General features: G+C 30.5%; 2 protein-coding genes across 3 annotated transcripts in view; one reads left to right on the top strand and one right to left on the bottom strand.

The window, feature by feature from the left end:
- LOC106685884 (zinc finger protein ehn-3) overlaps nucleotides 1-5,111 on the bottom strand; it is a 5,954-nt gene extending 843 nt beyond the window's left edge. The window contains exons 1-4 of the mRNA XM_014428865.2: nucleotides 4,918-5,111; nucleotides 2,707-2,885; nucleotides 1,338-1,751; nucleotides 1,125-1,254 (exon numbers count right to left, since the gene is read on the bottom strand). Coding sequence (XP_014284351.1) covers nucleotides 1,125-1,254; nucleotides 1,338-1,751; nucleotides 2,707-2,885; nucleotides 4,918-4,980 — 786 coding nt within the window. The 5' untranslated portion in view covers nucleotides 4,981-5,111. The remainder of the gene's footprint in view (nucleotides 1-1,124; nucleotides 1,255-1,337; nucleotides 1,752-2,706; nucleotides 2,886-4,917) is intronic.
- Nucleotides 5,112-5,580: 469 nt separating this feature from the next.
- The window catches only part of eIF5B (eukaryotic translation initiation factor 5B), a 97,151-nt gene continuing 86,103 nt past the window's right edge, over nucleotides 5,581-16,628 (top strand). Inside the window, exons 1-8 of one of the 2 annotated variants that reach the window (XM_067049050.1) lie at nucleotides 5,581-5,766; nucleotides 6,109-6,183; nucleotides 6,265-6,415; nucleotides 10,360-10,627; nucleotides 12,172-12,509; nucleotides 13,059-13,173; nucleotides 13,248-13,447; nucleotides 13,537-13,903. In XM_067049050.1, coding sequence (XP_066905151.1) covers nucleotides 5,720-5,766; nucleotides 6,109-6,183; nucleotides 6,265-6,415; nucleotides 10,360-10,627; nucleotides 12,172-12,509; nucleotides 13,059-13,173; nucleotides 13,248-13,447; nucleotides 13,537-13,903 — 1,561 coding nt within the window. In that variant the 5' untranslated portion in view covers nucleotides 5,581-5,719. Of the gene's footprint in view, nucleotides 5,767-6,108; nucleotides 6,184-6,264; nucleotides 6,416-10,359; nucleotides 10,628-12,168; nucleotides 12,510-13,058; nucleotides 13,174-13,247; nucleotides 13,448-13,536; nucleotides 13,904-16,628 lie in introns of both variants that reach the window. The other variant, XM_067049049.1, reaches the window with a different exon arrangement.

The following is a 16,628-nucleotide window of genomic DNA, read 5'->3' as shown; positions in this document are numbered from 1 at the left end:
ATTATTTTGTATAATGTTATATTTATAATATATTCTATTCTTTTTTTTTAAAAATAATATATAAATTGTCAATCAAGTCCACATTACCTATTCATTAGCTCATTATTATTAATTATAAATTCATATCATTATTATTCACTTCAAAAGTTCTTTCATTCATTTTTTTAAATTTTCATTTTATTATTTAGTTGTATTTTTTAAATTGAATATTAGTTTTATTGCTAGAAATAAATTCATATTATAATGTTCTAGCCTATAAATCATAGCAACCTTCACGGCACCCTAAAAATAAATGTAACTAACTCACATTTGATTTATGTTTATCATTTCTGTATGTTATTTTGGCACCGACCTATAGATGTTGTCATCTGCTCGGATACATAAACTTTTATTTTTATTGTGCTAGCAGATACATACAGCAAAGAAGTATATAGTGGCCACATTATCACTTTTAACATTTTGATCAAAGAAGTTTGTAAAGGAAAGAATATTACAAAAGAAAAAAAAAACATAAAAGAATCAATTTAAATTTGCAAAAGAATTTTTTTGAAAGAATTACAAATATTTGCTTTTTGAAGGTTTCTAATAAAGAATATTGTTCACAGTGATAATAAATTTTTACAATGAGACTGATATGTATTATTACTTTCCATTTTCTATTTTGAGGTATAAATGCATTTATGTCATATAAAATGCACAAAAATGATTAAACTTCAATAGCTTAAGTAAAGTGAATTTAAAGTTTGTGATTTAAGTTCAAAAGTTCAAGTTAAATGAATTTACAGGTATATGATAAAAGTTCTCCTAGTGTTACTTAAGTAACACTGCTCAATATTATAAAGCAGGACGGAAAAACAACTTGTTCCAACGTAAAATAAATAAATATAAACATAAATGCATCCTAGGCAGGTGATATAGACAATGATAAATTTTAAATCACCTAAATTTTTTTATATCAAAAATACGCTAATAAACATCTTAACAGAATAAGGAGTAAAAAAAATTGTAATTGGCTAATTTGATTGAACATCATCTTTAATTCCTCTTTGTCAAGGATCTACAACCCAAATAAATTTTAAAATTCATTTCATAAATTGGTAGGGACATTATTCAAATATACGAACCAGTTGAGGAGAAGAAGGTGACTGTGGGAGAGAAATTTCCACATGTGGAGTCAAAAAATGCATTGGAGGTGCAACGCTTTCTGCTACACGTTCAGTATTGTAACAAGGTTGATCCAAATCAATGCCATGTCTGAATTAAAGGGAAAGATTAATTTATGGAAATATAATACAATACAATAATAGCAACAATTATTCAGAAAAATTTCAACTTACCTATTATGAAAATGAACCCGTAAGCTTTTCATTGACGCAGCAGTAAAATCACAGAGTGGGCATGACTTTATAGGAGCATCGCCTTGCTGAACGTGCTCATTTTGAAAATGAGCTCTCATAGCTATTTGCCTCTGGAATCCTCTGAGGCAAATAGGGCATTTGAATAGATTGGCTTTCGCATGCGTTGTTGAATGTTCCTGCAAGTGATCCTTGCGAAAAAACCTTTTCCCACATATCCGACATTCAAAAGGTTTTACTCCGGTGTGCCTCATTTTATGTCTTCTCATATTTGCTGAATTAGAAAACTTCATTTGGCACACATCACATTCATACATTTTTGAACGGGACGTACACATAGCCATATGAGCAAGTAGCGCTGTATGCGAGACACTTTCGTAGTCACATCTTTCACACCTATTGAAAACATGGAGTATAATTAAAATATTATGATTATATAATATTATTAAATTAAAAAAGATATAATATTATTAAATATGACATTTTTTATTCTGTCAAAGTCTCGAAAGTTCTTAACATGAACAACCCTGATGAAGCTCTACAGAGTGGGGCGAAACATCGACAAATAAATAGTTGTTAACTATTTTTGTTCTCTTCTGACCATATCCCTGACCATTTTCTTCATAATTTGAAATTATATGGTCAATTATTTATGTATATAATATAATTAAAGTATGTATTTAAAAAAATTAAGGACCTAATGATTCTGAGGAAATTAATACATCTTAGGAGGATGATTTTGGAGAACACCGAGTATATGGTACGTCGGAGCCTTCCAATGCAAACAGTAGTAATAGGCAGGAAGATTACCTTGTCTTCTCTTTAACCTGGCCAGTGAAAAGTTTGTGAGATGTTCCGAAATGCAAACAACTAGGACTATCTTTTCCAGCTTGGTCTAACTTCTAGTTTATATGAATGATTTCGATCTCTAGGTCAGATCAGTGTGCACCCTAAAGGGAACTTTTTTGACTTTAGAAAAGGATGCAAAAGAGAATGGACTATCAAGACGTAGAATATGAAATATATATGCGTGTTGGGGACAGGGAAGTTCAGAAACCATTCCTGAAAATAGGACCCTATAAGTTCCAGCAGGTTGCATTGTTCACCTATTTAGGCACAGAACTTAATTCTGAGAATGATCTCAGCCTAGAAATTGTAAGACCAACCACTGCTAATCGAGGTTTGAAAATAAATAAAAAATTATTTATTCGTGAATAATTTTTTGTTTTTTGCCGACCGCATTCCCAGACCATCTTCTCTACATATTAATCTACAGTCAACTATCAACACCTCATCTTCATAGTAAGAATTTAACAAACAATGAAAATTTAATTAACAATTATATTCTCACCTATGAGTTGGTATTTTTCCTTCCGAAGAATCATAATTAGTATTCAGTCCTGTATCTGTATTATTAACTTCTTCATTATCACATTCATCTTTACAGATGTCTTCTTCCTTATATGTTCTAGAATCTACGTCAGAAACGGATTCTTCTTTGATGCTATCGTTATCATCTTCTGCCATGATCTAAAACATTTTATATTCTTATGAATGAAATGTCAATCACATTTTATTGTTAAAGAACAGGGAAGATAAATAATGTCAACAGAAAAAGTGCATATAATGATGCTTAAGCCTAGTAACTAAGAAAAAAAAAAAAATTTTTTAAAAATAAAATAAAAACTAATGCTTCATTCTAAAGACATGTTGAAAGAATTTGATGAAATCAAGCTATCAGAGAATCAAGGGTTCAGACTAGTGGAACCATTTGTAATCATATGGTACAAATCCTGGGATATGCTGACGATATCGACATAATAGAAGATCAAAATCTGTCATAGAAGAGATCTATCTTGCTCTTGATGATGCTGTCAGGAAGCTGGGAGGAGTTTGTGTACCTTGGATCACAGGATCACAATACCACCAATGACGTTTTGGCAGAGATAAGGAGACGAACAGCATCAGCCAATAGGTGCATCGGCACTTAGGTAGTAGCCCATTATCAAGATCTACAAAAATTAGATTATATAAAACACTAATTCGACCAGAGCTGATTTACGCCTCAGAAACCTGCAACACTTTCGAAATCTGATGAAACATTTGAGAGAAAGATATTAAGACGCATTGATGGCCCAGTAAAGGATGGTTCAGCTTGGAGAAGACACACGAACGGTGAAGTATTAATCGGTGAGCCTAATGTTGGAAAAATTGTGAAAATTGGTAGGCTGCGCTGGATCCATGTGGCAAGGATGGGGACTGATGAGGTTGCAAATAAATGACTCACTAAGTACCTACATGCAACATGGCTGAGAGGCCGTCCAAAGCTTTGATGGTTGGATGGTGTTGAAGAAGATTCGAGAACCCTGCTCAGAGTGAGGAATTGGAGAGCAGCTGCACTTAACCGATTAAACTGGTGAAAGCTGCTTAAGGAGGCCAAGACCCAACTGAAGAAGAAGAAGATGAATTAAAAAATGTAGAATGAAAAATATTGTGTTCCAAGGAGGCTCAATCATACTATAAAAGGTTATTTCTTCCATTCCTCATATGAAATCAGCGGCTATCCAGAGGTTTTCAACTGCTCAGCAATAGAATAGAGCAACTTAGAGCAGTGGTTACGAATCTTTTTCTGGTGGCAAAAACCCTACTGGAAGAAGTAGGAAAATGGCGGAACTCTTTGAGTAGAAGGAAAATGGAGGAACTCTTCTGATAAGAATAGGAAAATGGTGGAGAACCCCTACATTATTATTAGATACAAATAAAGTGATCTGTCTTTTTATCAGAAACTAAGAAAGGCTAGGATACCAACCTATACAACGCATTTGCTTAATATGAAGAAAATCTAAGAGTAGGGTTCAAAACTAGGTTGAGTTCAAAAGGAACGACCCATTCCTATATTATTTCATGCAACTCTGGTTGGAAACCACTGATTTAGAGGATCAAATAAAGTATATTACACCATAGATTAGAGTAGTATGTTGTTCATACTATAGATAAACAATATAGCTCGGATTGTGGTAGAACTTTAGATCCATCAAATAGTGATCCACTTACAAACATCCCTGATATATAATATGTATTAATTATTTTTTTAGGTATGTATAATTCGTGTTAGGGTAGAATACGAATGCTAGTATAATGTAAACATAGAATAATTATGGGGAACATTGAATAATATTATTGTTAATCTCAAAAACAATCAGATTTAAGTGGTCGAACAGCAGTCGTACAGGAAAATAATTGATTAAAGAACTAAATAGAAAGAATAAACAAATATTTACTATAAATGGGGAAAAAATGCAAAGTAATAAGGTATCTAAGCTGGCATTCAACACTCATTGAGTTGAAGAATTATTGAAACATTCTTTAATATTTTAAAATTATAAATATATAACTCTAAACAATTCACTATATGTTGGAAAATGTACTTGAGATCGAGAGCATTCATTTTATCAAATCGAAAAAAAAACAACAAGTAAATAACTTAAAGTTTTTAAAAAGAGGATTAACATGGAAAAGACAGTTAGATTGTTGCTATAAAATATAATTTATTGATACTCACCCAATCTCTCCAATTATTGTTTTTGATACAATATTTCATTTGAAAACATGAATATAGGTTCATATATGGGTGCCCTACATCTCACAAGTTGCAAAATGAGGGCAAATCATAGCTGTGTTTATCACTGTTAAAATATTAAAACAAACTTCATTCACATCAAATCTTTGGTTACTTAACAGTTTTATTCTATTTCCAAACACTTTAAACAATTAAAACTCATCATCGGCCACAAATATCTTAATCAACTTACTGACCTACTCTGAACTGACAGCAAAACCGACCCAAAACAACAAACCCTGTTTATAACTTAACCTAACTTAGGTAGCCATCATGTAAAGAGGGTGCAACAAAAAAATAAATAAAACAACATTGTGATCTCAAATCAGATGAGAATATTTTTTTTTTAAAATGAAAACAATAAGAGAATTTTCACAATTAAACTTTAACGCAAAACATAATATACTTTCATAATATATTATACGCACTTAACTACTAGATATTTAACCTTCACTCGGACATAAAATATAAATATGTTATAACATGAGAATTATTTAATTATAAAGAAAATATAAACCACTTTTAATGGAAAAATGCGAATTAATATTAAACAAATATGTAAAAACTTTCACCTATTGGTCAGATTCATTAGTTAAAAGACGTACCAGCTATCAAGAAGTCAGTAGCTGCGGTAGTGTTCACTTCACGTTCTGTTTCTAGGAAAGGCTTTAAGTTATTTCTATTTTTTTTTAATGTTTCACACTATTTATTGTAATCGCGGATTGATATTTGAATCTGCATCAATATGGGTAAGGCGAAGAAAGGCAGAAAGGTAGAATGTGATGACGATACGTAAGTTTCTCTCAGTTCAATCTGGAAGTTTAGTTTAACCTGTATTTCTTTAACCTCCTATGCTTGAAAATTAAAATAAATAACTTATTACATGATAAATAATTGTAGAAACAAGTTATTTTAGTTCTCCTGCTTTGATTGAAGTTGGTTCCTAAGTATTTAGCTATGAGCAGTTTTTAAAAATTCTATCAACACCTAGTTTTCTTTTGACTGCTGCATTTTTCCTTCTTATTTTAAGTTTTAAATTCTACTATTTATTCTCTTCCTTTATAACAATTAATTCTATATATTCAAAGTCTATTCCACTGTTTCTTAAAGGTAATGATTATCTTTTATCTGTAGTGAACCATCTGGAGTTGAAAAGGAAGTTGAAAATGATGTTGCAACTTCCAAATCGAAAACGAAAAAGGAGAAAAAGTAATATACTTTTGATTATGAAAGTGAAACATATTGTCTGTTACTTTTTTTGATTTGATATATGACCTAACTTTATCGTAGGGCAGTAGATTTAGATTCCGATGTTGAAGAAGATACTTCTAAAAAGAAGAAAAACAAAAAATTAGGGAAAATACATGATGAAGCTGATGATTTGGCTGATGAAGTTCAAGAACTTTCTTTGAATTCTAAAGGAAAGAAAGATAAAAAGAAGGTAAATAAATTCCATATGTAATTTTAATCTTTTTATAAATATTCCGTGTATCATTAATATGTTTTAGAGAATATTTCTGAAATCAATATTGGCATATTGAATTCTGACTAAAGGTATTATTTAAACCACTTATGTAATATCTACAACTTTCTAAAGTTTATATATATATTCTAAATAACAGCAATTTTTTTTTTTTAAATTAGTATGTGTACTTTTTAATGTTTCGGCTGCTTTTTTGTTTTATTCGGTAGTTCATTCACATGATTCTCAGAAGTACTTATGAGTTTCGAAATGATAGCTGAAGATCAGTTTCGTACTAATGTATTGAATACTTCAATATGTTTTATGTTATGAATTTTTTTTATTGTATTTATCACCCCCTTTGCATAGTTAGTTATTCTTTAACTTATTGCAGTATTAAAGATTTTGAAATTTTATTTTCATATTCTTAACTACTCAACATTTACATTTTTTATTAGATGTTGAGTGTAGTGATGTGATTTGAATTATTTTTAAGTTGTATTCATCAAAATTTTGTATTTACCATTGAACATCTTTTACTGACAGAATTGTCACCTCCTTTAACAGGAAATATGGATAAAAAGTGTAATGGTACGATAAATTTAATTATTATTGATATGTATTTTAAATATGATTAATAAAGAAATAGAAAATGTAGATACTTTCAAAACAATTTTGTTTGTTAAAAAAAAAAATTTAAATATTTAAGTCTCTCAAACTCATCCAGTATTGTAAAAGATTCTTGCAAACTAAAACTGAAAAAAATATCAGAATATCTGAAAAATCAATTCCCATAATGAGAGACAGTGGGACAAGTGACAAGAAGTTAAAAATGGGACCAGGAAATATTTTTTTTTTATTTTATTTTTTAAATTATTTATTTAATGTAATTTACAGCTGTACAAAATAATACAATAGGTAAATATGTAGTATGTTTCATATATACTTGAAAATCTTGGGAAGGAACCACCCATTGGTGGTACTTCAAACATTAATTTAAATTAGAAGGTCCCGTGGCTATCTTCTTTTCAGACGCCTCGGAGGATTATCAGGGATTGTTAAGGATGAAAGATTAAGAATTAATGGGTTAGGATGGTTAAGGAGTTTGGAATGAAAAGACGCATATCTGTTTTGGGTCAAATCTGCAACGAATGGGATGTTAAGGTCTTTGTGAATGAGTTTATTTGTGACGTAATAAGGAGCATCAAGGATTATACGTTGGATTTTGGAATGTAACGATTGGATGTGGGAAGAATTTGATGGTTTGGTGGAGCCCCAGAGCTCAATTCCATATGTCCAAATAGGAAATATTTAGTGGCTACAAACCATACTCGTGGAGATAAAAGTCTAGAAGAATTTTTTCTTTTTCCTGAATTGTTTTCTTTATTTAACTATAATAACTTTTATACTATATAATTGTGTATTAACTTTTATGTTAATTCTCATAAATATCAAAATTAATTTCCTTGACACACCCCAGATTTTAGGTTTTTGTAATTATTAGTAGGGTTTTGAACTTTCTTTTTGAATGCTTGAGTTTTTATAAACAATTGGCCACACTGTGCATTTCTTTTGCTATTGTATAGCTATTCTCTATAAATTTAAACTATTTCAATTTTGAAATAGTTGAAAATTAAAATTTTGAAAAATTTAATTTTTTGCTGCCACCTCTGAAGAAGGGTATTGCAACAAAACCTGTTTGAGAACTCCTAAAATTCAATTAATTTTTTTTAATGGAAATTAAATTATGTCGATGGAAACTTTTTTTTTCTATCTAATAATGTATTTTTGTTAGTTCTAGTGATTTTTACTGTAACTATCGACCTTTTATGAAACTGATCTCTATAATTTTAATTTTGTCCAACTCTTTTTTTTTTTTTGTTTGTAAAATGTCAGAGTGATGTACCAATAGATAGTTAAGAGTGTTATACTTTGGGTCAAATGCCTGTTACAAAGGATCCATATAATACAGTATATAAACAGTTTATCAATATGCTCCAGAGATTATATATTCACCTAATTGTTTGGGTGGGGAGAGGGGTAAATCAGCAAAAATGTGACCCAAGTCACTAAGATTATGGATATGTCTTGCTATAACCTCAAATATCTCATCAAAGTTTTACGAAGGGGGCTGAGAGAAACGATGTAGTTTTAAAAAGAAGAGGAACATTAAATAGAGGGGGAAAAAACATCATTTTTTATTTTTAAGACGACTGCAAATACATCAGGTCAATAAAAAAACTATATAATGAGGTGTTTATTGTTGATCGTTGATTCAATATGAGAAGATGGTTGGAGTAATTGGTAATGATACAAAAATAATTAAAACTGATTTTTCTGTGCTGGCGTTTTGGCTTGAATTTCAGACCTTCATATGGGCTGAAAAACAAAACAAGGTAACAACCATAATTCAGAGAAAAAAAAAAATATATTTTTCATATGTATCGTAACAACTAAGAAAAAAGTATAACAATAAATTTAAGTAGATAGAAGATGATACTACAAGAAGACAAGTTCTAATATTGCCAAGATAAGAATTATCTATGACAAATGTTGAAAATATTTGAAAGAATTTTTTTAAAAAAATATTTTCAATATGTAATTCTTACATTTGGAATATTATAATTTATATTTTTGTTGTATCATCTACTATCTACAAATATTTCTTCTTGTGCTGTTTCTTAGTTTGTTTGACGTATTTCTATAATTTATCTTGCTTTTTTTTTTTTCAGCCCTGATGTATGTCTGAAATTCAGGCCAAAATGTTAGGCATAAGTAAGTTTTACTAATTTGTGTATCATTACTGTCCGTATCCCCTACCATTCTCTTTCCCTATTTTAAAACTATATTTGGGCCACCCATAGCTCAATGGTTAAGACAGTCTTACCAGTTTGATGTTTATTGGCGGTGCCGGTTGGAATCTGGCCTGGGGCGTTGACTTTTTTCATTGAGCGGCGGTTCCACAAAATGAAGAACATAGACCCCAACCATGGATGGTTTGGCAGTATAGGACTCCAATGAGAGTCTTGGTCGAAAAAAATAAAAAACTGTTTACGTTCCTAATTTTTTTTTTTTAAATAAATAAATTGAACTAAGTATTTCATGCTGTGAAGTTATCATTTCTTAATTACACTCATATTAATTTATATAACCGTAGATAGTAAAGTTATTTGTTTTTAAAATTTTGAGAACCGTATCTGTTAGTGAAATCATCATTTTGTTCAACCAGGGATGTTGTACCAAAGATGGGAAAATCCTTTTTATTTTTTATAAAAGGAAGATGGTCTGGGTATGGTCAAAGAACAAACTCATAGTAATTGAAGTAATCGTAATTAAACTATATATAACAGTAATTAAGCTATATAATGTGAGATAAAGTTTCACTCCTAGTTGCGGAGTTAAAAAAGATACACACCCTATAATAAGGTAACTAAGTTAGAAAATAGATTTGTTACCTTATTTTAGTGTTTGTATCTTTTCTAGCCCTGCAAAGTGGGGAAAAGCGTTGGCTCACATTAAATAGTTTAATTACTATTTGGGTTTTTTCTTTGACCGGGTCTGGACCATCTTCCTTTTACATATTACACATGGTCAATTGACGATCTTCTTTTGTATTTTTTGTTATAATTTTTTTTTTACATTTAGATTTTAAAAATGTCGAGTTGAACTAATTAAACCTTTGAAAAACTATCTTGTTTAAAAAGAGATAAATTGGTTATAAAATTTTATTCCATTTTAAAACTGTCTAAGATCGTATTCTTGATTTTTTTTTAACTACAAGGCATCACAGCCTAAGCGATGCTATTTTATTATAGTAGTTTAACTTTAAATAGTTTTTAGAGTATGTAATTGTACTAGTCAATAAATTTAATATCTTAATGTATAGAATCAGTGTGAACATACTAATGTTCTCATTTTTAAAGGGCAAGAATGTTCAGGACTCGGATGAAGAGCGGCCAAAAAAGGCACCTCCAAAAAAGGGAAAGAAACACGGATCAGATTCGAGTGATGGGGAAGACGAACCCGTTACTACTAAGACTGAAAAAAAGAAAGGAGGGTTTGCTTTGCTAGCTATGTCTGATGAAGATGTCGATAAAAGTGATGATGATGTTGATGAAGATGATGAGGGTGAAGTTGAGGAGGTGGAGATTAAGCCAGAAGTCAAAAAAGAAAAGGAGAAAGATAAGAAAGGTTGTTCTATGTTTACTTTTTTTATTTGATGGTTTCTATCTGTAAAAGATTTATTTATTTATTTTTTAATAATGAACCCTTATTATTTATTAATTATATTATATTAAGAATTCACAGGATTACAATTAATCTTACATTTAGTTTATTAACCGATTCGAGACCGATTACACACTGAGTGAAATTCATTTCTGAGGCTATAAGGAAGGTTGCATACCGTGCACTCAGTTATTCTGAGTAAAGTTGTTGTCGAGATAAGATTTTTTTTTTAAATTAATTTTAATAGTATCTGTAAAAGTAAAGTAAAACAAAATTTAGTATTGCTTTTTGTTGCATACTAAAAACATATTTTAATAATTTATTTTTATTGTACCTTGCATTGCACACATGGTGTTCAATTCGCTCCTTGCAACAAACATTTTCTGTGCGAGCGGTGTGCAATCATCTTATTTATGCAAATTCACTTACATGTGTTTTCCATTGCAAACAAGTTTTTAAAATTTAACTTGTTTAGTTCTACTACTCAAGAAAAAAAAAAGTTATACAATAGTTAATTGATTTCTTGATGCAAGGAAATAGTCAAAATAAAACATTGATGTTTGATGGGGCAGCACTTGACTTTTTTTTTGCATTTAGATTGAAATATCTCGAAAACTAAAAAGCTTTGTAACTGCTAACTGTAACTAAGAGCATGTTTAGCATTTCACCCTCCTTGCAATGAGCTATAATTCAAAATTACATCTTAATGCTACACCAAGCTATCTTGGTGTACCTCTCTATAGAGGTGAAAGATGAAAAGAATAGCCCCAGAAATGAAATAATAACGAGGTTTTGCGCATTTGAATTAAAAATATCTTGAAAACTAAAAATTTGGAGTCACATATTGTAAGTGAAGGAATTGTTCAGTATTTTATTCTCTTTGTAATGAGCTATAATTCAAAATAATATCTTGACACTAAACCGAGATAAAGAGGTGAAAAGCCAATCATATCAACATTTACTATTTTTTATGAATGATAATTTAAATTTAATTAATGAATAGTATAATTAGATAAAACATTATTTAATAGTTATAAGAAAATAACATAAATAAAAATGTTATTGTATTCTTGTAAAATGGACATTATAATTAAAATTATAATACATTATTTCATTTCTAGAAGTTTCACTTATGTTGGCCAGCCCTAATTTTTTTTTTGTATTCCCGACAAAATTGCATCTAATGATATAAATGAAAATAATTTTTCCCTTCTATATTTGATTTTAATTACTTAAGTTTTCTATAAAATAATTTTTTTCAATTTTAGAAAAAATCTTGTGGCTCACTGAAGTTACTCAAGTAAGTTCTCAGCTTGGGAATCCAAATAAAAGCTTTAAGATTTAAATAAATTAGTTGTAGTTAGGATAAATGATACTGAAGTGCAAGGATTGTTATTTTATGTTTACAGAATTCTCCCAATAAAACTGCTATCTCAACAGATTTCTGAAATTATCATTAAAATTTTGATCTTTTTGATTTATGTTTTAAATTTTTTAATTTTCAGCAGGCGGAAAGAAGCCAAAAAAGAAGAAGAAAGATGATGATGAAGATTTAGACAAGATCTTGGCCGAATTAGAAATGGAATATGCGGGTATACCAGTTCCTAAAACTGAAGAACCTCCAGTCGAGGAAAAAGAAGTAGAAAAGGATAAAAAAGGCAAAAAGAAGAAAAAAGGAGAAGAAGATAAGAAAGAATCTGAAGATGGTTTGCTAGAAGATAAACCTCAAAATCAGAAAGATGTCCCGGATCTGAAAGAAGAAGTCATCGAAGATGATGAAAAGACAACAAAATCTCAAAAGAAGAAGGAGAAAAAACAGAAACAAAAAGAAAAGGCTACATTGAAGGTATGAATTCTATAAAATTTTCTAGTTTATATTTTGTTTTTTATTAATTTAGTTTTTAATATTTTATTTTATTAACACCGCTGTAACTTAATTCTAAATGAGTCAGTGAGAAACCAAAGAGTATAAGTAACAATGTTGTGATGCAATGCACTATTATATCGCAAAAATGAACTCTCAAAATTCAAAATTGTCACTTGCGCTCCTTGGTTTCTCACTCCTTAAAATGTCTTTTTCACTTGTATACTCATGTCCGAGACCTGTGGATCAAAAGTTCAATTATCTTAGGATACTTCAAGTTGATTGATTGCATTTAATTTTCACGAGAAGACGACAATGCTACCAAAGATTGTGTTAGTTCAGATTCTTGGCCATCATAGGTTGATATTTCCACTGATAGTGGATTGAATCATAACTATATTAATCAATTTAGGATGTGATGTTTAAAATAAAGTTTGTAGGCCTCGATTCCAGAAAATTTCTGCTATTCTTAATTGTATAAAAATTATGTATCTATAAAGAGAAATTAATAAAGAATATATTAATTTAAAGGAGGTGGAACCACCAGCGCCAGCAAAGGTCGAAACTGTGAAGCCTGAGAAAGCTCCTGAACCTGAGAAACCTGAACCTGAGGCTGAAGCTGGAGAAGTTGATGCGGACGACGATGGTTAGAAATATAGTGTGAGTTTGTTATTTTCATTTTTTGGTTAATCGTGTTGTTCATATATGTTATTTTTTCAGATGATAAGAAGAAGAAAAAGAAAAAGAAAGGTAAAGGAGAGAAAGAAGATAAGGATAAGGGTGGTAAACCGAACAAGAAAACCATAGCTGCCATGCAGGAAGCTTTACGTAAGATAAAGGAAGAGGAAGAAAGGTTAGCGATTATAGCGGCTGAAAAATTAAAGAAAGAAGAAGAAGCTGAAAGGGCAAGGCAAGAACAGGTATTAACTATAAATTAACATTTAATTTAAATTCTTACTCTCTTATGTATATTTGTACATAACTAAAATTTTAATTTGTTAATTTAAAGATTCGTCTCGAAATAGAACGTAAAGAACGCAAAAAGCAGAAGGAAAAAGAGAGGAAGGAAAGGCTGAAGGCCGAGGGGAAACTTCTGAACCAGAAACAAAAAGCGGACAGAGCCAGAGCTGAAGCGATGATTGAAGCTATGAAGGCTATGTACGCAGGTTCGACGACTCCCCACCCTCCTGCGAAACCTAGACCTTTTACCAAGCTCAAGAAGAATAAGAAAGAAGATGCGGCTGCAACTGAAGAAGTGCCAAAGGTTCAAGTCGAGATAATTGAACCGCCGAAGGCTGCGAAGGAAGAAGAAGCGTCACCACCCAAGGAAGAGGAAGATGTTAAAGATTCATGGGATGTAGAGTCTGATGAAGAAGGTAAGATTATAAAGTTTGATTCATTGGAATTCCGTTCTCTCATGTTGACGAGAATATTAAGAAATTGCTAATCATTCATTTAATTTTATGACCTTTTCAATTAAAATAATTTTTATAAAAATCTGTTGGGAATGCCTTATGTATTTTGTGTTATGAGTTTTTTTAATAGTCCTTAATCTGATACCAAAACAAACCCTCCATAAATAAAAATACTATTAAGTATTTATTTTGAGAACTTTTGAACTTAAATTTAATTTTAATATCTTCTGAGCTAAAAAATTATGTTACACTGGGTAAACTGATATATTTTTTGGTATTTATGTTCTAAAATTTTATCAACCATAAAATAATGATTTCTCATTTCTATCTACCCGTTTAGAGAGTTAAAAAATAAAACGCATTTAATGTTTATTTCATTCCTAATGAGCCTGTTGTGTTATGGTGTCCTTTCAACAACCTGGAGTCTGTAGTGGCGCAGGTTACAACCTCATCTGGGATGGTTTGACTTTTATTTAATATAAGTATAGGATTGTGAGCAGCCTAGTTAAAAGTTCATATTACATGTTAAGTGCAGAGGAGCTCCTAGCAGATTTTCTCGGCAACTTGTTTTGTAATCTTTAAGAGATAACAGGGGTATTCATGATCTTTGGTTTAACATGTTAAAGCGTGTTAAATGGAAAAACTCATGTTAAATTGAAAAAAATTGCCTTCTTTTACCGTGGTAAAACGAAATAACATTTAACATGGCTGAGAGTCTGTTACTTGGTCTGTTAAATGGAGAATGACGTCACACAATAGACCAGTTGAGATCGCCGCCATTTTTGTTGTGACAGCTCAGTTCTTTCGTGTGTTAGTGGTATTCATATCCTTGTTATTAAACCAGAATGTATAATTTTAATGATACATTTGAGAAAAAAACCAATGTAATTTCATTCTACTATCTGAAAATTTGTAAACGCTCGCCAGATAAAAATCTCACTATATGAACCATGTAATTATTCTTAGGGGACATATGTCCCAGAATAAAGTTATTTTTTCATTTCATTTCATAAGCTAAACTTTCACACAAATTCCACTTTTCACTCACTCTAGGCATGTTGTAATTAATTATTTAAATCAAAACTGAAGTAAACAATAACGTGAGGGTCTGGAAGGAAGGTTATAAACATAAAGGCTTATACAACAAGTTGCTGAGAAAATCCGCCAGGAGCTCTTATGCATTTAACGTTTAACATGACTTTAAATAGGGCTGCTCACAATCTTATAGTTATAACATTTAACACAACATCATGAATACCCCTAATGAAATGTCTCCAACAGCTTCATCACATCATCTTTCCCCCACCTGATTTGTTCCTTGTTTCTTCTTCTAGTTTTTTTTTCCTTTTCATTACTTTATTATTATTTTTATCCATTACTTTATTAAGGTTTAAGAATTTCCAAATAAAACATGAACTACGAGCAACTAACCTATCAAAATGATGAGGGAAGAGCTCAGCTGGTCTGTTGCATGACATCATTCTCCATTTAGCAGACCTATTAACAGACTCTCAACCATATTATTTGTTATATTATTTAACATTTTAAAAGAAGAAAATATATTTAACATGTTAAACTAAAGATCTTAAATACCCCTTTTGGTGGTCCCGTGGAATAATAATATTTCTCTAATTTACTTCTTATCCACTGAAGTGTGTTGTTCGGCGATTTGGCGACAAACAAAGAGTCCTTTATTCTTCCTGGGTGACTTTTCGTTGTCTTCTTTTTTCAAGATGTCTCCCTTGAGCGAGACAAAACACGATGAGGACCTCCTCATCCGGGAAACATCATTCCCTGCCCGCGGCTAAGTAATGAATGCCTTCCAAAAACCAAGTTTTCTTCCTTCCTCTTCTCTAGGTGTTAATTCTCAACATCGTTTTGAATTTTTTCTTATCAATAATTTTCTTTACTTATTCTTAACTTCTATTTTTTCTTAAATATACTGTAATTTCAATGTATGGCAAGTTAAAATAAAGTTTTTAAAATATTTGAATCTGCTCAACATGGCCGTGATTCAACGAACTTTTTGCAGGTCTCGTGCCGCCATCTAAGCTTTGCCCCATATCTTTCGTGACTGCATATTTTACTGATGAAAATTGGTTAGCTTGCTTTTAAGTTTAATTCTACAAATAAACATATTGAAATGATAAATCACATAAAACCTACTAAAAATCATTTATATATAATAAATAACTATTTACTCATAAAAGAGGATAATACAATATATAATATGAAAACTTCTATAGGAATTAGATTACCTGTTTTCGAAACTGCTTGAAAATTTCCGCTTTCGATTTTCACAGTGGTTACTATAAATGGATCAGGAAGTTAAAAATGTTCTGTATGTATATGCATTTTTATTTAAAAACTAAAATTTATTGCCTGCTGAGTTTTCTCAAAAATAGTAACTTTGTTTTTTTTTAACCAGTTTGGTTTACTGGAGTGTTTGAATAACTGAGATTACACTATATTTATTTTTGAAGAATTATGGATGTAATATTTTAATAGATAACATTTTTAATTAGAATTTGTGATATTCAATATAAATATAAGAAGAGTAGATTCCATAGACCGTGCATAATATGTATGAGGATAAAATGGTTGGGGTTGCGGTCAGTGTAGAACACAAGTAGAAACTTATTTATTAGTGCCAACGTTTCAGCCAGAATTTCCAGCCTTAATCAGG

The sequence above is a fragment of the Halyomorpha halys genome, unplaced genomic scaffold (assembly GCF_000696795.3).
Source record: "Halyomorpha halys isolate HHAL.00 unplaced genomic scaffold, Hhal_1.1 Scaffold751.1, whole genome shotgun sequence".
Classification (NCBI taxonomy): domain Eukaryota; kingdom Metazoa; phylum Arthropoda; class Insecta; order Hemiptera; family Pentatomidae; genus Halyomorpha; species Halyomorpha halys.
This window is presented reverse-complemented; position numbering and strand designations above follow the sequence as displayed.